The 22,827-nt window shown below is 46.4% G+C and overlaps 1 protein-coding gene across 3 annotated transcripts in view; it reads left to right on the top strand.

Annotated features, from left to right (window-relative positions):
- Positions 1-22,827, top strand: part of LOC136588589 (keratin-associated protein 10-4-like) — an 820,730-nt gene that overhangs the window by 63,376 nt on the left and 734,527 nt on the right. For 2 of the 3 annotated variants that reach the window (XM_066587958.1, XM_066587943.1), the window contains 3 exons: positions 12,223-12,342; positions 18,498-18,629; positions 20,879-21,145. In XM_066587958.1, the coding sequence (XP_066444055.1) occupies positions 12,223-12,342; positions 18,498-18,629; positions 20,879-21,082 (456 nt within the window). In that variant the 3' untranslated portion in view covers positions 21,083-21,145. Of the gene's footprint in view, positions 1-12,222; positions 12,343-18,497; positions 18,630-20,878; positions 21,146-22,827 lie in introns of those variants that run through there. The other variant, XM_066587950.1, reaches the window with a different exon arrangement.

Here is a 22,827-nt window from a genome sequence, read left to right as displayed (position 1 = left end):
GGCGGTGTATGCTTCCTCCACTAAAGCACCCTCCTCCTCCTCCAACGCAACCTCTGTCTCGCAATCAAGATTTGTCAGCAGCAGCAGCACGTCGCCAGCAGTCGGTGTCGCGCGGCGTCGCAGCACAGCGGTGGGCAAGCGTCAGCAGGCCGTGCTGAAACTACTCAGCTTAGGAGAGAAGAGGCACACGGCCCACAAACTGCTGCAGGGTCTGACAGAGCAGACCGATCGCTGGCTTGCGCCACTGAGCCTCCAACCGGGCATGGTCGTGTGTGACAATGGCCGTAACCTGGTGGCGGCTCTGCAGCTCGGCAGCCTCACGCACGTGCCATGCCTGTCCCACGTCTTTAATTTGGTGGTTCAGCGCTTTCTGAACAGCTACCCACGCTTGTCAGACCTGCTCGGAAAGGTGCGCCGGCTCTGCGCACATTTCCACAAGTCCCACACGGACGCTGCCACCCTGCGCACCCTGCAACATCGGTTTAATCTGCCAGTGCACCGACTGCTGTGCGACGTGCCCACACGGTGGAACTCTGCGCTCCACATGTTGGCCAGGCTCTATGAGCAGCGTAGAGCTATAGTGGAATACCAACTCCAACATGGGTGGCACAGTGGGAGTCAGCCTCCTCAATTATTTTCAGAAGAGTGGGCCTGGTTGGCAGACATTTGCCAGGTCCTTGGAAAGTTAGAGGAGTCTACCCAGGTGGTGACGCTTTGCGCTCGGAAACAGAGCCGGGGAAAGACACTATGTCGCTGGATAGTCAGAGCACCCTCCTGTCTATATCTCAGTGCGGTGAGGAGGAGGAGGAAGATGAGGAGGAGGAGGAGGGGGAAGAGACAGCTTAGCCCACTGCTGAGGGTACACATGCTGCTTGCCTGTCATCCTTTCAGCGTGTATGGCCTGAGGAGGAGGAGGAGGAGGATCCTGAAAGTGATTTTCCTAGTGAGGACAGCCATGTGTTGCGTACAGGTACCCTGGCACACATTGCTGACTTCATGTTAGGATGCCTTTCTCGTGACCCTCACGTTACACGCATTATGGCCACAACGGATTACTGGGTGTACACACTGCTTGACCCACTGTGTAAGGAGAAACTTTCCACTCTCATACCCGAAGAGGAAAGGGGTTCGAGAGTGTTGCTATACCACAGGACCCTGGCGGACAAACTGATGGTGAAATTCCCATACGACAGCACTAGTGGCCGAAGGCACAGTTCCGAGGACCAGGTAGCAGTGGAGGCGCGGAGATCAGGCAGCATGTACAGCACAGGCAGGGCAACACTCTTTAAGGCCCTTGACTGCTTTATGGCTCCCCAGCAAGACTGTGTCACTGCTCCCCAGTCACGGCTGAGTCGGCGGGAGCACTGTAAAAGGATGGTGAGGGAGTACGTAGCCGATCGCACGACCGTCCTCCGTGACGCCTCTGCCCCCTACAACTACTGGGTGTTGAAGCTGGACACGTGGCCTGAACTCGTGCTGTATGCCCTGGAGGTGCTTGCTTGTCCTGCGGCTAGCGTCTTGTCAGAGAGGGTGTTTAGTGCAGCTGGGGGAATCATCACAGATAAGCGTACCCGCCTCTCAACCGACAGTGCCGACAGGCTAACACTCATCAAGATGAACAAAGCCTGGATTTCCCCAGACTTCTCTTCTCCACAAGCGGAGAGCAGCGAAACCTAAGCAATACGTAGGCTGCACCCGCGGATGGAAGCATCGTTCTCTATCCTCATCAAAAGCAGGGACCTTTTGGCTTCATCAATCTGTGTATAATATTCCTCCTCCTGAAACCTCACATAATCACGCCGAATGGGCAATTTTTCTTAGACCCACAAGGTACATTAGAACTGTTAGTACACCAATTTTTGGGGGCCCTCGCCTACAGTGTAATCAAATAAATTTTTAGCCCACCTGCATTACAGCTGACGTTACATCAGCTGTGTTGGGCACTGCAATGGGATATATTTATGTACCGCCGGTGGGTTCCAGGGAGCCACCCATGCTGTCGGTCCACAGGGAGTTGTAACTGCATGTGTCCACTTCTAAAGAACCCCAGTCTGACTGGGGCATGCAGTGTGGGCCGAAGCCCACCTGCATTAAGCACGACATTACCTCAGCTGTGATGGGCAATGCAATGGGATATATTTATGTACAGCCGGTGGGTTCCAGGCAGCCACCCATGCTGTGGGTGCACACAGAATTCCCATTGCGGAGTTGTACCTGCCTGTGACTATTTATAAAAAACCGCGATCTGACTGGTGCATGCAGACACCTTGACAGAATGAATAGTGTGTGGCACATAGGTTCCCCATTGCTATGCCCACGTGTGCAGCTCCAGATGGAGGTGGCACAGGATTGGATTTCTCATTGCTTCTGTACAGCATTGTGGACTATCGCCCCGCCCCTTTTAAAGAGGGTCGCTGCCTAGCCGTGCCAACCCTCTGCAGTGTGTGCCTGCTTTTCCTCTGGCAGACACACTTATAAATAGACATGAGGGTGGCGTGGCATGAGGGCAGCTGAAGGCTGGGCAGGGACAGTTTGGTGTGCGCTGTGGACACTGGGTCGTGGGAGGGGGGGGGGGTTTGGGCAGCATGTAACCCAGGAGAAGTGGCAGCGGAGTGTCATGCAGGCAGTGATTGTGCTTTGTTGGAGATAGTGTGGTGCTTAGCTAAGGTATGCATTGCTAATGAGGGCTTTTCAGAAGTAAAAGTTGTTGGGAGGGGGGGGGGCACTCTTGCCGCTATTGTGGCTTAATAGTGGGACCTGTGAACTTGAGATGCAGCCCAACATGTAGCCCCTCGCCTGCCCTATCCGTTGCTGTGTCGTTCCCATCACTTTCTTGAATTGCCCAGATTTTCACAAATGAAAACCTTAGCGAGCATCGGCGATATACAAAAATGCTCGGGTCGCCCATTGACTTCAATGGGGTTCATTATTCGAAACGAACCCTCGAGCATCGCGAAAAGTTCGTCTCGAGTAACGAGCACCCGAGCATTTTGGTGCTCGCTCATCTCTAAAGATAACAGATTGCAATATTATTATTTCTATTTATCGTGTGGTTAAGCTAAAAGTTTCATGAAGACTGTTCCTGGTGTGCCCAAGACATTCCATTCATAAGGGATATTAGAAAAGGTATACATTGTTTGCAGTAAACCAACAATATACAAATGACCACCACCCCACATATTATCCCGAACATCTGTCGGAGCCAAGATAGGCTGAATCAGGACCCAAACAACCAATCAAACCATCCCTGATTCTTGTCCTGTTTGATTGATTGTACTATGCTTTGTATCCCTTGAATCTTTTTATGTATGGATTTCGTATTGTTACATTTCATACTGTTGGTCATTTTGTTTGGTTACACAATATCATTGAATCAGATGTTCCTGACACTTAGGGAAATGTACACAAGTATCATTCAACCATGTCACACTTTATGCACGTGAAGTTATAACAGACTTCTACTCCCATCACCATATTTGCCCACTGGGTATGTTCTACTTGTGGGCACCCTCGGCAGTAGTCATAGATATTTACAAAATTCTAAATATCATTTTCCTCTACCTCGGTGTCATTATGGATTACTGAAAATATACTTTTTAGTACTGGAATTGAGGTACTGTTAACAGGCAGGTACGCAGTATGTCCTCACTGCTACTGAGGTTTGCCATACACATATTAGTAATAATTAATAGATCTCCGGCCTGATATTCCCACATATTTGCATTCACTTCTGCCCATTGCATCCACCTCCTTCTATGCCTTAGCTGCTCTGTTAACTTCACTAGTGGGAAACTAGAGAGGAAGAATGCAAAGATCATGACAGTTATACTGCAGGCCATGAGGGATACAGGCCTCTTTGCCCCTGGGGTTTGGTTGTTTTTTCGCAGTGTGAAGCGTGGATCCAATTTGGTTTTCCCTCCAATTTGACTGAAGTACTTGTGGTCAACAGAACCAGGTAGGGACCATCAAATCTGGGTTCCAGCACTCTCCTCACATGTCTCTGGATGTCAACCCAAGCTCCAGGCTGCAGGTCATGTGTACCTTCAAAAGAATTAGGATCTGGAATAGAAGAGAATACTTGGCCACGTGTTACTTTCAGAGATTAGCTTAGAGACTGTACGCAGTCAGTGTCCCAAACTGTGTTTGCAGTTGTTTAGGAAAGTACAGGCCTAGTCTTGGCACTCTGACAAACAAAACTTCAGAGGGAGACAATCTTATCTTCCTATTAGGTATGTACCTAACTGAGAAAAGGGCTAATGGCAGGCACTCAGTCCCAGGTTTGCCGATTTCCTCCGTTGCTTTTTGTATTTTTAATTTCAGGGTACCATTCGTCCTTTCTACTTTCCCAGTACTCTGCGGATGGTAGGGTGTGTGAAAAGCCTGGGAAACACCCATAGCAGACATTATGGGTTGCATTATTTCCCCTGTGAAGTGTGCACCTCTATCTGACTCAAACACTTCTGGGGAGTATCTGAAGATTACCTCATGCGTGAGCTTTTTTGTGGTTACCTGCATGGTTGTTTTGGTAACAGGGTAGGTCTCAATCCAATCTGAAAAGACATCAACAACAGCAAGCAGATATTCATACTTCCCAACAGCTGGGGGCTGGATATAGTCAATTTACAATCTCTGAAATGGGTAGAGTCGCCTAGGCGTTTTTGTGGCACCTTTACATTTTGTCCTTCGTTGCTCATAGCACAGTTCATGCAAGAATGGACAAATGATGGAGCAGCTATAGATAATCCAGGGGACGCCAATCCTCGTTCGAGTATCAACATCATTGCTGCTTTCGATAAGTGTTTCTTTCCGTGTGTCAGCTGGGCCATCATGAGGTACAGAGTCCATGATGGGCAAGTTCTGTTGACTGTTTGCCATATGCCAACTTGATCTGCTCTTCCCATCTTAGTCCATTTATCCTTTTTCTTCTTTGCTGGCTGGTAACTCTAAAGTCCTTAGCATATCAATGTCCAAGTTCTTGTCAATGTCCAAATCATTGTCTCTGACTTGTGCTGTCAGTATTTTCTTTCCTTCTTTCACGGCTTGAGGGCTGCTGCCTTTGTTGTGAAGTCTGCTAGGGTGCTGCCTCTTGCTACTCCAGGGTCAGCTTTGGTGTGTGCTTTTAGCTTAAGGACTGCTACTTGATTTGGTAACAGCAGGGCTTTCATAAGACTTTGCACTGCTGCACCATTCTTAAGTGGCTGTCCAGCTGAGGTAAGAAACTGTCTGACCTTCCATATTGGGCCGTAATCATGAGCTATGCCAAATGCATACCGGGGAATCAGTGTAAATGTTTGTAGTCTTAACTTCTACCACTCTACACATCTCAGTGAAGGCCTTCAGTTCCACTTCTTGCGCTGAGACATGCAGAGGCCGAGCTTATGCTTTTAGGACATCATGTTGTGTGACCACTGCATATTTGGTATGGAATCATCAATCCTCATCCTGGTACCTAGAGCCATCTACAAAAAGCTCAAAATATGCATTGTCAAGTGGGGTTTCAGTAACTGTTTCAAAACCAGCAGTTTCTTGTTGCATTAATGCTAGACAATCAAGCTGATGTTCCACTTCAAATAAGTCAGAATCTTGCTGCAAAAAATTTAAAAATGGCTTATCTGCAATACCTAGATAACCTATGCCTCCCCCTCCCCCCACTTGAACCAGGATAATCGATTGGAAGAAGAGTAGCCGGGTTCAAGGTAGTACAGCATTGAAAAGAGGTACTAGGATGCATGAGAAGGGCACATTGTAGCTGGATCTGACAGGCCAGAGATAAGTGATTGGGTTGCACTTTGTGAGTAAGCTCTGGATGTCATGAGTGGTGAGGACCACTAGGGGATAGTCCAGAACCGTAACCTTGTTCGCCTCACGGAGGTCTTGGATCATGCGGTAGGTGTCCAGGTGACCTTTTTGTGTCTTTTTCTTGAGCTGAAAAAGAGGGGTGTTTGCTGGAGAACATATTTTGTACAAAGCCCCCATTTGATCCAAGTCTCCCACTTGTCCCCAACAGCATTTTCTTGTGGAAAACTAAGGGGATACTGTTTGACCCTGGGAGGGAGGGGGGTGTATATCCTGATTTCAGATATACCATCAAAGGGGATACATTTAATTTCCTGGTGTCTGTCCTGGAGGTGACCCATAGTTTGTCAGGAACCGTGGAAAACTGAGTGCCTGCAATGGCTGTCGGGACAAGCACATGAGGCGGATCCACCAAGAGAGTAGTTACTTTGCAAAATAATTCTGAACTGGCACCTGAGGACTCAACCCGTACTGATCCATCCAGTGAAAAGTTGATGGTAGCAGATAGGGCTTGTAAGATGCCAGTGCCAATGACAGAGACAGGAAATAATTTAATTGGGAGTTACAACAGGGCAGACTAATCCACCGATATTTATCCACATTGGAAATGTGATATCCTTTAAGCAAATCTATTGTTAATCCGAACCTGCCTGCAATGTGTCATAAAATTTGAAAAAAAAAACCCTTTTCCTGACAGCCCAAGATTCTCACCCCCCCCCCTCCTTTGTTGACAAGATAGGGATGACCTATTACATACTTTTAAATCATCTAGCTCCACACCTTTAATTCTGGCTGTTCGCATACTTTTTCATGTTTTCATTTGAAATTTGCAATCTGCACATTAATATCACAGACAAGTTTTTTTTTTTTTGTTTGTTTTGGGTTTTTTTTTCTTGCTACTACTGTGGTATCTCCCTGTATGCTTATACTGCATTAAATTCACATTCTACCCTGAGTGGTCATTAAAGTCTTCTGCAGAGGGGGAGAGAAATATTTTATCCCTGGTATATCTGCATCACACATTTTATATTCATCAAAGCTAAAATATCGGTCACTAATTCTCATTAGAGATGAGCGAGCATACTCGCTTAGGGCAATTGCTCGATCGAGCATTGCCCTTAGCCAGTACCTGCCCGCTCGGGATCAAAGACTCGGCTGCCGGCGGCGGGCGGGGAGTGGCAGAGAAATCTCTCTCCCTCTGTCCCCCCCCCCCCCCCCGCTCCCCCCTGCTCTTGGCCACAACTCACCTGTAACCTGCGCCGGTAGCTGAACCTTTTCTTCCGAGCGGGAAGATACTTGCTAAGGGCAATGCTCCATCGCGTAATTGTCCTTAGCGAGTATGCTCGCTCATCTCTAATTCTCACCCATCAGGTCCTGCAATGCCTTACTATAGCGATCATTTATGTAGTCACTACATGGACATAAATTGTGTAAAAAAAACCTAAAGAAAGTGTTAAAAAAAAAAATGAAAAAAAAACCATTTTTGATCATTTCCCTGCATTTGTATGAAAAAAAAAAAAAAAAAAATGGAAGAGGAAAAACCCCACATCTATGGTATCATCACATCTGTAACAACCTGTACTATGATCTGTATTATAATTTGAGCATACTAATAGAGATGAACGAGCACCAAAATGCTCGGGTGCTTGGTACTGGAGTCGAACTTCTCGTAATGCTCGAGAGCTCGTTTCGAGTAACAAACTCTATTGAAGTCAGTGGGGGACTCAAGCATTGTTGTATGGACAGATTCTGTGCATGGGGGAGATTGTGTAAAACACCAAAAAATATCAGAAAGTCATGGAAACACCACAGAAATAGATAGGGAATGGCAGGGGTAGCATGCATGGCTGCATCTGAGTTGCCCAGGATGCACCATGAATCCAAATTGGGGGCAAGAGCCTGGTGGTCACCCCCTAACAATTTACTTGGGACAGACCCTCATTAGCAAGGCACACACGCTGGCACATCTTAGCTAAGCACCACACTAGCCGCAACCAAGGACAATCACCACCTTCGGGTGACACCACTGCCTCTTCTGCTGGGTTACATGCTGGCATTGCTGTCTAACCCCCCGAACAAGCCTGCGTCCACAGCGCACATAAAATTTTCCCTGCGCAACGTTCAGCTGCCCTCATGCCACACGCTTGCTTCATAGCCACACCACCCTCATGTCAATTTATAAGTGCGTCTGAGGAGGAATCTGAGATGCACATTGCAGAGGGTTGGCAGGGCCAGGCAGCGACCCTCTTTGAAAGAGTGGGTGATAGCCCACAATGCTCATGAGAATTGATGATAAATTAACGTATGATCATCATTCCAATCCTGAGCCACCTCTGTCACAACATTGTCAGGAACTGCAAACTTGGGCATAAAGGAGACTCAGGTGCCAGCACTTTTACACATCTCCACAATGCAGCAGCGCGTACTAACACCAAAGATTGGAAGCAGGAGGTGTCACAAAAGTAGCCACCACAGGTGTACAGTGACCATGTAAAAGTCTCATGAAATAAGTTTCGCATCCTGTGAATGCTGCAATCCAGTATCTCAGATAATTGTGGTAATTTGTAGCACGAGAGATAATACATGTCGCCCAGTGCTGATCCCCAGAGGAGCAGGAGGAGGTGGCATAATAAGCCCGAGAAACCATGACTGAGGTAGGACCCGCAATACTCTGTGTGGGAAGCAAGTCAGCGGGCCCAGGGTCAGGCTCAGTCCCAGCCTCCATCTTGCGTGACCCAAGATGCAATGAGTTACACAGTTATGGCTAATCCATGTGCCCCCACACACTACATTCTATGTACGTGTCAGATAGCTGAACGCCGCAATGGGAAAGCCTTCTGCACCCTACCCAAGTCAGTCAGTATTTGTGCCAGACAGCGGGACACCGCACTGGGAAACTTTTGTGCACCCTAAGCATAGGCGAGCCCCTGGAACCCAGGGACAGTATTAAACAGGAAGAAGAGAGAGTACCCAAACATGGCAGAGTTTCACCCCGCCCAGGACCTCGGCCTTGGCCCACATTTCTGCCCAATTCATTCTTTGCGTGTGTCAGATAGCTGAACAATGCAATGGGAAAGCCATTGTGCACCCACGGTATAGGTGGGCGCCAGGAACCCAGGGACAGTATTAAACAGGAACAAAATAGAGTGCCCAAACATGGCAGAGTTTCACCCCGCCCAGGACCTTGGCCCACACTTCTGCCCTAGTCATTCGTGTATTTATGCCAGATAGGTAATACATCGCAATGGGAAAGCGGTCTGCACCCTACCCAAGGCAGTCAGTGTATTTGTGCCAGACAGTTAAATCACAGCAATGGGAGGTCTTTGTGCACCCACAACATAGGCGAGCCCATGAAACTCAAAGATAGTATTACACATAAAGAAATCAGAGTGCCTACACATGGCAGAGTTTCACCCCACCAAGGACCTCGGCCCACACTTCTGCCCCAGTCATTCAGTGTATTTGTGCCAGACAGCTGAACACCACTATGGGAAACCTTTGTGCGCCCACAGTATAGGCGGATCCCTGAAACTTTTCTGTTGCAAGAGTATAGGCGAACACCTGAAACATTTCTGTAGCAAGAGTATAGGTGAATCCCTGAAACTTTTCTGATGCAAGAGTATAGACAAATCCCTCCAACCTTTTAGAAGTGTATAGGCGAACACCTGAAGAAATTTGCTTGCCAAGAGTATAGGCGAAGGCAAGGAAATTTTGTTGGCTAAGAGTATAGGCGAAGGCCTGAAAAATTGGAGTACCAAGAGTACAAGTGTACCCTTGAAAAATTCCTTAACCCCGAGGGCAGATGAAAGCCATAAACATTTTTTTAAAGATACAGCTTGTTGTTGCTTTATTTGTTATAGAGCCTGGAGGCAATCCTCCAAAAATATTGGTTTTAACAGAGCATTTTGGCCCGCAGAAGAATTGGCGGTTCAGCGTGATGAGATGGTGTTTTAGGAGAAGGAGGAAGTTCTGAAAGGGATAGATCAAGCTACATCTCCCCTTTTTGGGGGTTAGAGGATGCACATTTCTCCTGTTGCAGCTAAAGGAATCATTAGGATCCGCTGCTTTCCACCGGTGGAGAAGAGAAGTCTGGGGAAATCCAGCCTTTGTGCATCTTTATGAGTGTAAGCATATCAGCGCTAGCAGTTGACAGGCGGGTACACTTATCCGTGATGATCCCCCCCCCCCCCCCCCCCCCAGCTGCACTAAACACTCTCTCTGACAAGACGCTAGCGGCAGGGCAGGCCAGCACCTCCAGGGTGTACGGCGCAAGTTTGTGCCACGTGTCCAGCTTTGACACCCAATAGTTGTATGGAGTAGAGGCATCATGGAGGACAGTGATACGATCAGCTATGTACTCCCTCATCATGTTTTTACATTGTTCCCTCCGACTCAGCCTTGAGTGGGGAGTGATGACAGTCTTGCTGGGGAGCCATAAAACTGGCAAATACCTTGGAGAGTGTTCCCCTGCCTGCGCTGGACATACTGCCTGATCCCCATGCCTCCCCTGCTAGTTGGCCCTCTGAACTGCGTCTTCTGCCACTAGCGCTATCTGATAGAAACTTTAGCATCACTTTTTCAACCAGGGCCCTGTGGTATTGCATCAATCTCGTACCCCTTTCCTCTTCGGGAATGAGAGTGGAAAGGTTCTCCTTATACCATGAGTGAAGAAGTGTGTACACCTAGTAATCCGTGTTGGCATGAATGCGTCTAACGCGAGGGTCACGGGAAAGGCAGCCTAACATAAAGTCAGCCATATGTGCCAGGGTCCCAGTACGCAACACATCACTGTCCTTTCTAGGAGGATGACTTTTAGGCTGCCAAGCTACAGACCCGCCACCAGGTTACGACCGTTGTCATACACGACCATGCCCAGTTAGTGGCTCAGTGGTGAAAGATAGAGGTCGGTCTGCTCTGTCAGACCCTGCAACAGCTCGGGGGCTGTGCGCCTTTTGTCACCTAAGCTGATTAGTTTCAGCATGGCTTGCTGATGCTTGCCCACCACTGTTCTGCTGCGCCACGCGGTACCAACTGCTGGCGACGTGCTCACACTTCTTAATTGAGAGGTGGAGATGGTGGAGGAGGAGGAGGGGGAGCTTTGGAGGAGGTGGCATAATTTGCCGCAGATACCAACACCGAGGTAGGACCCGCTATTCTGGGTGTGAGCAGGACGTGATCAGTCGCAGGTTCTGACTCGGTCCCAGCCTCCACCAACTTCACCCAATGTGCTGTCGGGGAGATATAGTGGTCCTGTCCGCTAGTACTTGTCCACGTGTCCGTCGTTAAGTGGACTTTCCCAGTAACTGTGTTGGTGAGGGCACGGTTAGTGTTGCGGGAGACGTGCTGGTGTAATTCTGAAGATAGTTACAATTTGTATGTAGAAAGCGTACAAATTTCATATGGATGTAGTCACAGGTAAAAGCTACTATAATTATATATGTACAGCTGTTAGAATTTATACAGCTCCCTGTATGTATATGGAGCATACTGGTGTAACTGGGTTTTTGAATACCGCATGCAGTTTTTAAATGTGCTTTTTTAATTATGATTCTAAAATGTAACAAAAAACATGAACACAGTTTAAGAGGCTGCAAACAAATTTTTACATAGTCCAGGAAATGAGTCATGTTTTCAAAGTTTATGGCAAGGGGCTACATGTATGCAAATTTGTTTTGCAGTTCTATGCAGCATGCTTTAGGTCCGGGTACAAGTACAGGTGGGAGGGGGTTTGAGCTGAACTTTTGCCTCCAGGACCCTGAGCCCTTAGATATGCCCCTGCTGAGACTGCCAAAGATTGCTAGAACAAGTTAGCTAAAGAGCTCATGAGATTGCTGTCCTTGCTATTTAACTGAAGACGGGCTCAATACAAAGTCTATGGGCTCACCTTCAGCGGACAAGCAATGACAGCACTAGGGATGAGCGAACGTGTCCGTTACGGACACATCCGCCCCCGGACACCGGCTTTGCCGAACACTGCAGTGTTCGCGCGTAAGTGTCCGGGTGCCGCCGGGGGGCGGGGAGATGCGCGGCGGCGCGGGCGGCAGTAGCGGGGAACAGGGGGGAGCCCTCTCTCTCTCCCTCTCCCCCCCACTCCCCGCCGCACCCCCCCGCGCTGCCACGGCGGCCCCCGAACTTTTTCGCCCGAACACTGAAGTGTTCGCAAAGTTCGGTGTTCGGGCGAAAAAGGGGCGGAGCCGAATGTGTTCGCTCATCTCTAGACAGCACCTGTATGAGTGTTTTGGCTGATTTATATTTAGCAATCAGTGGGGTCTCCTCATCTGCAGCCCAAGTGATAAAAACTTTTCACACTTCCCTATGACATGTCAAAAATGTTTGTAAAACACACTTCTTAATGTGACATAAATGTGAAACCATATAAATGAATTAATACAACTTTTCTTTCCTTTGATTTACATTTACATTTAGAACATTGGAGATTTCTGTTATTCTAGTGACCAGTGTGATAACGGGTGTTGCTACAATTGGGACACTATCGGGAAGGTTCCAATATGTGTAAAATCAGGAGTTGATAAATGTTTTGGTTCGGTGAGTACCTACTGCCAGCTGCTGTACTGGTTTCTCCTCTGTACATACAGTATAAGGGCTCATTCACCAAGCTTTAAAGTGTCAGATTCCACTTTTTTCCCAACATGTGTTTGACAGCTTAATACAGTGAAGAAAACAACAAAATGATGCTCCCCCTTTGAAAAACCCACTAGTGATGACAATGAAAAGAACAGACATTTATAGATATTCTCTTTACCTCCCCAGCTTCTTTCTGAAAGTTTTATATGTAAAGAAAGGCAGAGGGTGGCACTATGCTCCAAAACAATGCCCGGGGAATGCTTGCTGGCCTATGTTCTGGCTGTGGCTAAAGCTCTGGCTTCACATCTAATTTTGAAGCCATTTCTTAGCCACATTTTGCAAAAGGAAGACATTTTTTGCGCTGCTCCGCACCAGACTTTTCTCAAATGTTCACAAGTTGCTTTTTCACCATATGTAGAACTCACTGGGATGAATAAAACAGCTAGTATAATGTGATAGCATGCTGGAGTCTAGAGCTACACTAATTTTTAGCCGAGCGGCACAGTGATTTCAGTACCCCAAGATGGCAGCACTATTGCATATTGTCATACTGAGGTCAGCCTTTTGTTGCTAGGTGCATTGGTAATTCCTCTTTGCAATAATATATTTAACACTGTCATTGTCCATGTTATCTACAAATTATTTTGATTTTAAAGCTTTAATGGTTTTTGTAATGCTCAGCAAACCCTATACGGTTCCGAAACTATAGTTGTATTCTATGTCAAAAATGAGGCAGATGGTAGGAAGATCATTAGAAGCATTGGTACATTTGATGGACATGGCAACAAAATTATGGAAATCCTGAAAAAATACTGGCCAATTTTGCTAGTGGATCTTTATAAAGTATCATAACTAGAGATGAGCAAGCATGCACGTCCGAGCTTGATGCTTGTTCGAGCATTAGCATACTTGAAGGTCCTCATTACTCGGCCGAGCACCACGCGGTGGACCACCACCTGGATCCTATTAAGCAAGTACGAGCTCTATGTTAAAAAAAAATATTTCAGGGGTTCATGTGCACTCTGGGTAAACAAATCTTTCAGGGGTACACCTATACTCTTGGAACACAAATCTTTCAGACGTTCACCTATACTCTTGGTAAACAAATCTTTCAGGGGTTCACCTGGAATCTGGGTAAGCAAATCCTTTGTTTTAGAATGGGTTGTTGAATTGTGGAGATATGTAGAAGTACTGGCATCTGAGTCCCCTTTATGCCCACATGTGTCGCTCATGAAATTTTGTGACGGGGCTGGCATGGGATTGGAATTATTGGAACCCAATAGTCCTTTTTAGGACTACAACTCCACTTTTGTGCATCATCAGTTTGGCTGCCTGGGACCAGTAGTGTGCACAAAGCATTCACAAGCACCACGGCTGTATACTACATACTGTTACCGTTTCTATAACGCATACTGCTACTGGTGTACACAAACTATATAGAAACTAACAAAGCTCCTAATTTTTCATAGTTTCTTTTTTTTTTTGGCTGAAAGCATTTGCATAATAGGCTCAACTGTGTGTCCTGTTGATCTGCACTATATAACAAGACTGTACACATTGTACACTGTATTTTTGGCTTAAAGCATATGCAAAATACCCCTGTGTGTGTCCTGTCGATCCACACTATATAACACTGTACGCATTTTACACTGTCTATTTTTGGCTTAAAGCGTATGCAAAATGCCCTTAGGGGTAGGGGTCGAGGACTTGGATGCGGATGTTTGGTGTCCGAATGAGGGTGTGGGTAGAGGCCGAGATCCTGGGGGGGGGAACAGTGCCTAGTTTGGCTACTCGAATTTCTTTATAGTACACGCTGTTTTTCCCTGGGGCACTGGCTATCAAGCCCCTCGAGAAGAGGCAGGGGCTGAGAATTACGGCTAGTTCACCACACACAGCAAATGGGAAATGTGAAATGCTCTGCACAGGCCTGGATGTTTGAAAAAAAAAAATGGTGCACTACTGCTCCCAGCCAGCGAGAGTAGTAATGCACACAATTGGGAGTGGCCCTAAGAAGGACTGTTGGGTACTTGAAGACAGGATCCTTCCTACTCTAACCCTTTCTCTATCTCAGCAACAGCTCTTTCCCTAACCTCTGCCAGGAAGCATCTGAGGCGAGACGCAGGCGGCACCAGTTGAATTACTTGGCAGTCACCTGATCCTGCCAGCCACTCACTGCTGTAGACATGCAGAGGGTTAGCACATTACAACAGGAAGTGGTAATGCCTTCCCCGCATGTTTATTTGCTAAAAAATGGCGTTAAACGTGCGGAGAAGGGAAATGAAACTTTCTTGAGTACCGCGTGGTGCTCGACTTGAGTAGCAAGCATCGCGAGTCGCCTAATACTCGATCGAGCATCAAGGTCGGATGAGTGTGCTCGCTCATCTCTAAAGCTCGCTCATCTCTAGTACAAATCTGAATATAAACTCCATTTCCCTCCCCGACCCCATCCACCTGCAGCCACAGATAGAGAGGAGGAACAGCTAGAGGGAAGCATTACTCCATAATCCACATACACAGACATTTCTCCTCCAATCCGACATAAACCTATACTGAATGGCCACTCTATTAGTGACTCCCAACTAGTAACACATTGGAGCTCTTTGGCCTTCAGAACCGCAATCATTTGTCAGTGTTGATTCCTCTAGGTGATGAAACAGTTCTGCAGATATTGGCCCATGTGGGCAGGAGACCTCAAAGTTTTCATACATTAGATGCTGGTGCTGACATACTCTTGCTTATCTCATGCCAGGCTTCCAATGCAGTTCCATAAAAAGGTGCTTATATCAGATTAAGACCTGCTAGTAGCCTCCATGAAAAAGCGAATATGTGGACAATAATGAGTTAAAGTATTTTTAAACTTTAATAAAAAGCATCTGTCTGGTATTGTCATAAAGCTCTCACCGCTTACAGTCTTTAAACAGAACTTCTACAGAAAAAAGGACCAAAAGGACACTTGAAATACCGACAAACATTCTGTGTGAATGAGGGCTAAGACTGCGTTCAGACAGACAGTTGCAAGTTGTGCGTAACTATCTAGGGCTCATCTCGCATATATTGGCTGAGTGGCGGGTAGTGAACATTACATTCCTACTCATCCATCATACAGAGCAGAACAGGACACGTGAAATAGCGCTCATGTGAATAGCTTTATCGACAAAAGTGTCCATGGCTGTGACATACATAGACGGAACACAGATGGGGAAAATGACGGTCTGAGTTGTCCCTAATAGTCTTTCCTTCCTCAGTGTATTTTTTAACATTCACGCAGCAGTACCCCATATGAATGACATGAAATAAACGTGCAGCGTGCAAAGCCTTGTGTGCGAGCTGGACAGGTGTCTGGAGAGGAGCAGGTAGTCACTAACCTTGTCATGGGGCAGTAACACACCTGGGCCAGTAGGTCCGCATGAGCAGGGATCAAAGGATCCCACTGAGGAGTGGGGTTTGTAATATAAAATAAAGTCACTCGTGACGCCAGCACCTTTCTTGGTGTGAATGAAATAAAGATGTGATAGCAAATTCAAAATGTATAATAATTTACTATGCTTCTTGTGTCGGTTCATGAGGTAGATTTTCTTCACAGCAATTACAGAGGGGTATAGGACATTGGCATAAGACTTCTACTGGTATATATGTAGTATTTAGCAATACAAGGGAGAAGAGATTCAAGTAGCTATGCTATGTGTGGCCATAATGGACTAAAACTGACTAAATAAAAATGCTAAAATACTGCTAAGATGACAGATTAGAAATAGAGAGGGATGCCTGAAAGATTTCACTGTACAAACACAGAACCGCACAATGGCCGCTGACGCTGAGTGTAATAACTGATCCCAAAATGGCGGCTAGCTATCTGATCCGGCTTCTAGTGCGGCGCTGTTCTTCCCTTCTGAGATGATTTAGAATGACTCGGGAAATGTTAGATGCTTTTCTGAGGTAACATATTTGGGGAACTAACTCTGCTTGCTTTTATCTCCCTTCTACCAATTAGACTGAATGTAAACTTGAATTTTACTAAGGTCATTTACTTTGTTTAGGCCAGTCATTCATGTATACAGGTGCAGGCATAATCGGACTATCATACATCAGGCCCGTATACAGGTGCAGGCATAATCGGACTATCATACATCTGGCCTGTATACAGGTGCCAGGCATAATCGGACTATCACACATTAGGCCTGTATACAGGTGCAGGCATAACCGGACTATTATACATCAGGCCCGTATACAGGTGCCAGGCATAACCGGACTATCACACATCAGGCCTGTATACAGGTGCAGGCATAATCGGACTATCACACATTAGGCCTGTATACAGGTGCCAGGCATAACCGGACTATCATACATCAGGCCCGTATACAGGTGCCAGGCATAACCGGACTGTCATACATCAGGCCTGTATACAGGTGCCAGGCATAACCGGACTATCATACATCAGGCCTGTATACAGGTGCCAGGCATAACCGGACTATCATACATCAGGCCCATATACAGGTGCCAGGCATAACCGGACTATCATACATCAGGCCCGTATACAGGTGCCAGGCATAACCGGACTATCATACATCAGGCCTGTATACAGGTGCCAGGCATAACCGGACTATCATACATCAGGCCTGTATACAGGTGCCAGGCATAACCGGACTATCATACATCAGGCCCATATACAGGTGCCAGGCATAACCGGACTATCATACATCAGGCCCGTATACAGGTGCCAGGCATAACCGGACTATCATACATCAGGCCTGTATACAGTGCCAGGCATAACCGGACTATCACACATCAGGCCCGTATACAGGTGCCAGGCATAACCAGACTATCATACATCAGGTCTATATACAGGTGCAGGCATAACCAGACTATCATACATCAGGCCTGTATACAGGTGCAGGCATAACCGGACTATCATACATCAGGCCCGTATACAGGTGCCAGGCATAACCAAACTATCATACATCAGGCCTGTATACAGGTGCAGGCATAACCGGACTATCATACATCAGGCCGGCATACAGTTCAGGCATAACCGGACTATTATACATCAGGCCTGTATACAGTGCCAGACATAACCGGACTATCATACACCAGGCCCATATACAGGTGCCAGGCATAACCGGACTATCATACACCAGGCCCATATACAGGTGCCAGGCATAACCGGACTATCATACATCAGGCCTATATACAGGTGCAGGCATAATCGGACTATCATACATCAGTCCTGTATACAGGTGCAGGCATAACTGGACTATCATACATCAGGCCCATATACAGGTGCCAGGCATAACCGGACTATCATACATCAGGCCCGTATACAGGTGCCAGGCATAACCGGACTATCATACATCAGGCCCGTATACAGGTGCCAGGCATAACCGGACTATCATACATCAGGCCCATATACAGGTGCAGGCATAACCGGACTATCATACATCAGGCGCATATACAGGTGCCAGGCATAACCGGACTATCATACATCAGGCCCGTATACAGGAGCAGGCATAACCGGACTATCATACATCAGGCCCGTATACAGGTGCCAGGCATAACCGGACTATCATACATCAGGCCCGTATACAGTGCCAGGCATAACCAGACTATCATACATCAGGCCCACTTCACTCTCTGAGGCACCCGGACGCGCCCGCAACGGAGCACAACCACCGGCATCCAGTCAGGACGGCGTCTCCTGACAAAACCTCCTGCGGACTTCTGGTCCACGGCTAATCTAACTCCCTGTGTCACCACAGCACCCACCAGCTTCTCCCCCTAGTCTGCTAAACCACACAGAAACCTCTATGCATGGACTCCCGGCAACCAATCAGCAAATCTAAACGCAGTGCTGCCGGGCAGATTATACACTAAAGAAATAACGATGCTTTACACAAAGCACAGCCGCCACAACAGAGTATAACATGGCTAACTGCCTGTGGTCCCTGCTGCGCCACGCTCCGGGCCACTACATACGAATAAAGATCAGGTCAAATATTCATTCATGCAAATAAACGCTGCATACGGCCAAACATAAACCTGTATACGGTGGTGTGACGGAGGCCTTATACACAGAATTATAATTCACATATCAATATTTGTTTCCTCTGTTTTACATTTAGGACAATGCAGATTACTGTGCTCTAAATACTCTATGTAAGAGTGGGTGCTGCCGAGGCCCTACCTATGCTCCGACTTACAAGAGTGGTATATGTAGACCAAAAGCAGCAGAAAATGAGGAATGTGACCTTGAGGTGGGTATCTGTAAACAACTGCTGTACTGGTTTCTCCCTCACGGCGGCTCCAACACGGGCATATGTATGTGCACACTATGCGGAAAACAGAACCCATAGATTTAAATGGATTTGTACTCATTTCATTTTTTTGTGCACTCATTTCTCGTATGCACAAAAAATATAGGACATGCTTATTCGCGCACCGAGGGTCCACATAGAAGTCCATTAACCCCTTAATGACGCGGCCATTTTTCTTTTTCCATTTTCGTTTTTTCCTCCCCCCTTTAAAAAAAATCGTAACTCCTTTTATTTATCCATCGACGTCGCTGTATGAGGGCTTGTTTTTTGCGGGACAAGTTGTAGTTTTCAATGGTGCTATTTAAAGTACCATACAATGTACTGAAAAACTTTAAAAAAATTCTAAGTGGAGTAAAATGAAAAAAAAAAAACGACATTTCGCCATCTTTAAGTGCGTCTTGCTTCTACGGCGCACAAACGGCAACAAAAACGACATGATAACTTTATTCTATGGGTCGGTACGATTACTACGATACCAAACTTGTATAGTGTGTTTTTTTTTTTTGTTTTTTTTTTTTTTTACTATACTCCTTTTTATTTTCAAAGACATTAAATTTTTTTCAATTATTTTCTGCCGTCATCTTGTGCGTGCGATAACTTTTTTTATTTTTACATCAACGTAGTTGAGCAAGGGCTCATTTTTTGCGGGATGTCCTGTAGTTTCTGATAGTACCATTTTGGAATACATAGGACTTTTTGATCGCTTTTTATTGCATTTTTTTCTGGGAGAGAGGGTAACTAAAAAAGTGCATTTCTGGCGTTCTTAATTTTTTTTTTCGGACTACGTTCACCGTGCGGGAAAAATAATGCACTACTTTGATAGTTCGGACTTTTACGGACGCGGCGATACCAAATACAGATTTTTAGTTTATTATTTAGATTTTTTAATAATAGATATGGCAAAAGGGGGGTGATTTATTTTCATTTAAAAAAAACTTTATTAATTTTTTTTTTTTACATTACTTTGAAGTCCCCCTCGGGGACTTGAAGATGTGATGCTTTGATCGCTCCTGCAGTATGACGTACTGCTATAGCATTACGTCATACTGCTTTTTTACAGGCAGTCTATCAAGCCACCCCGTGTGGATAGCTTGATAGGCAGTCTGTTAAGGCAGCCCTGGGGCCTTTTCATCGCAACCTCTTTTCATACATACCCCGCGGCCACATGACGTACCTATACGTCATTTGTCGTTAAGGGGTTAAAGATGTGCAACACGCACAGAGATGCATCATTCTGTGAAAAAAATAACACTTCTGGAACTCATTAGGATAAATAGCCATTTAAATGGGGGGGTGTTTGCCTGCCGTGTGGAGATGAGCATCCCTGATGTGCAAAAAGTACAATAAAATGTGTCAATATGCAGAGGAGTCATTCATAGCGCAAATGTATTTCACTCAGTTATGTGCAAAACCGCTTATGGCCATGTGAAGCCGCCCTTGGACCATATTTAAATGGGTGAGAGTGAGTTACGCTTGAGATTCTTGGGAGCAACACCCCTCGCAGTGCACTGCAGGTTACGGGGCTCATTCTTGTGCCAGATTTGCATATAAGTAGGATACGAAACGATTTTTCCACCTGAGATAATCAGTCTGCGAGATAATTCACTCATGTGAATGAACCTATTGAAATTAATTAGTTAATTAGTTAATTTTCTGTGCATGTTGTGTTCAAGAACCTGCACAGAAGTATCAGAGGTGTGAATACGGCCTATGGGCTCTTTCCCACGAACGTATATCGGCCGGCGTTTTCACGGCCGGCCGATATATGCTATCATCTGAAGTTTGTGCCCGTTCACACGACATAGGCCCTGGCACATATACAACAAGGTCACCATGCTGTCAGCCTTTTCTCCTCCCTCCCCATCACAGGCTCACCTCGGCTCCCCCCCCCCCCCCCTCGTTCTTTGCAATAGGAGGAGGCAGGTTGGAGGCGGAGCTGAGTGCTGTCCCGTCCCGCCACCTCCCATTGATGGCTATGGACAAGGTGCAGGGAGAGGGCGGGAGCATGTCCTATTTTTGTTGTGTTTATGGACAAAAATCATCAATTATAGTCAATGGGAACGCGCATTCACTGCTTTTTTTATACATGTTGCCAGGAGACGGCGTCTCCCACAGCTGATCTTACATGTTAGTAACAGATGGCTAGGAGTCATGAGTGTCTTCATTAACCCTATCATCTCTCCTTTCAGCCTTTTAGTGGGCTCTATCGTCACTGCCCGTGTGAGAGTGGACTTTTATGTGAAAAGGATACATCCATAAACAAGACCTACAAAATCAAAATGCTCTTCAAGGAACAAAGGAAAATGTCGACTGAGGACAGGATCAAATTGCTCTTCAGTGACCCAAACAGAAGAATCTGTAAAAAGCCAATCACAGCAAATAACTCAATCTAAGTGTGCATTCCCACAAACGTATATCGGCTCGGTTTTCACGCCGAGCCGATATACGTTGTCCTCGTGTGCAGGGGTGGAAGGATGAAAGAGCCAGGAGCAGGAACTGATCTCCCACCCCCTCTCTGCCTCTCCGCCCCTCCGCACTATTTGCAATGGGGAGAGGCAGGCAGGGGTGGGGCTAATTCTCAGAACTTAGCCCCACCCCCAGCCCGCCTCTCCCCATTGCAAATAGTGCAGAGGGGCGGAGAAGAGGCAGAGAGGGGGTGGGAACTCAGTTCCTGCTCCTGGCTATTCCATCCTCCCCCTGCACACGAGGACAACGTATATCGGCTCGGTGTGAAAACCGAGCCGATATACGTTCGTCTGAATGCAGCCTAAGAGCTGAGAAAGTATCTGCTGGTATCTACATGGATCTATAAAAGGTTGTCAGTCTTAGGGCTTATTCACACGAGCGTATATCGGCCAGCATTTTCACTGCAGGCCAATGTATGCTACTATCTTATGCATTGGTTTCCAATGCATCAGATCACAAAGGTGTATTCTCATGGCGTATCTTCCTGGCTGTACTACAGTCACTGCCATTGATTCCTATGGGAGCCAATGTAAGCAGTCGGATAAGGGAGGTTGGAGGGAGTTTAGCAGCGTGACTGCTAAACTCCCTCCCCCTTCTCCTCTCTACCCCTTGCTGCTCTTTGCAATGGGGGGTGGGGGCAGGGTGGAGCTAAGCTCCACCTCCTCCCATTGCTGGCTGCGGGGAGAGTGAGCTTAGCTCCACCCCGTCCCACCCACTCCCATTGCAAACAGCTGGAGTGGAGGAAAAAGGAGGTGAGTCAGTAAGGGGGAGGGAAAGGGGCGGCAGCTTAGCAGAGCATATACACCGAGCCTGTGCATCAGATCGTAGCATATATCGACCGGTCTTGAAAATGCCAACCAATATACGCCCATGTGAATAAGCCCTTAAGGAAATAAAGTTTGTACAATTTCCTACTAAGTTTTGTGTTTTCTCCCTGCTTTCAACAGCTCTGCTTGCTGTAAGTAAATGAAAACCCTAATATTCAGAGACTTCTTTCACACCAGCATTTTATCGCAACTATTTAGCCACGATAAAACGTCAGCCGAAAAATCCACTACCCTGTGAAGCATTGGATTCCAATGCATTCATTTACATGGGTGAATTATAGGCACATGAAAAATACAGCGCCAAAAAATCGTCAAATCGACGACCACTTCCGGTTGCCAATTTTTCTGGCAGCATTAGAAGATAGGCCTTGAGGCTCCGATATATATTCCTACAGGAGCTGAAAAAAATGGGAGAAAGAGGGAGTTTACCTGCATCTGCCGCTCGGAAACGAAGACAGCTGGCTAATGACACGGCCTATTTTGGCGTTGAGGACCAAGCGATTTTTTTTTTTTTTTTGGTATTTTTCCATCTCCATTTTTCAAAAGCCATAACTTTTTTATTTTTCTGTGGACGCGGCCGTATAAGGGCTTGTTTTTTGCGTGGCGATCTGTAGTTTTTATCGGTGCCACTTTGGGTATATAGACAATATCGTAAATTTTTTTTTTTTTTTTTTTTAATAACAGGGAGAGAAAACGCATCAATTCTGCCATAGATTATTTTTTTTTTTTTTACAGCGTTAATCATGCAGCATAAATGACACACTAAATTTTTTTCTGCGGGTCGGTACGGTAACAACGATACCAAAATTGTTATTTTTTTTAAGGTTTTTACACTTTTTTGCAAT

The sequence above is a fragment of the Eleutherodactylus coqui genome, chromosome 1, assembly GCF_035609145.1.
Source record: "Eleutherodactylus coqui strain aEleCoq1 chromosome 1, aEleCoq1.hap1, whole genome shotgun sequence".
In the NCBI taxonomy this organism is placed as follows: domain Eukaryota; kingdom Metazoa; phylum Chordata; class Amphibia; order Anura; family Eleutherodactylidae; genus Eleutherodactylus; species Eleutherodactylus coqui.
This window is presented reverse-complemented; position numbering and strand designations above follow the sequence as displayed.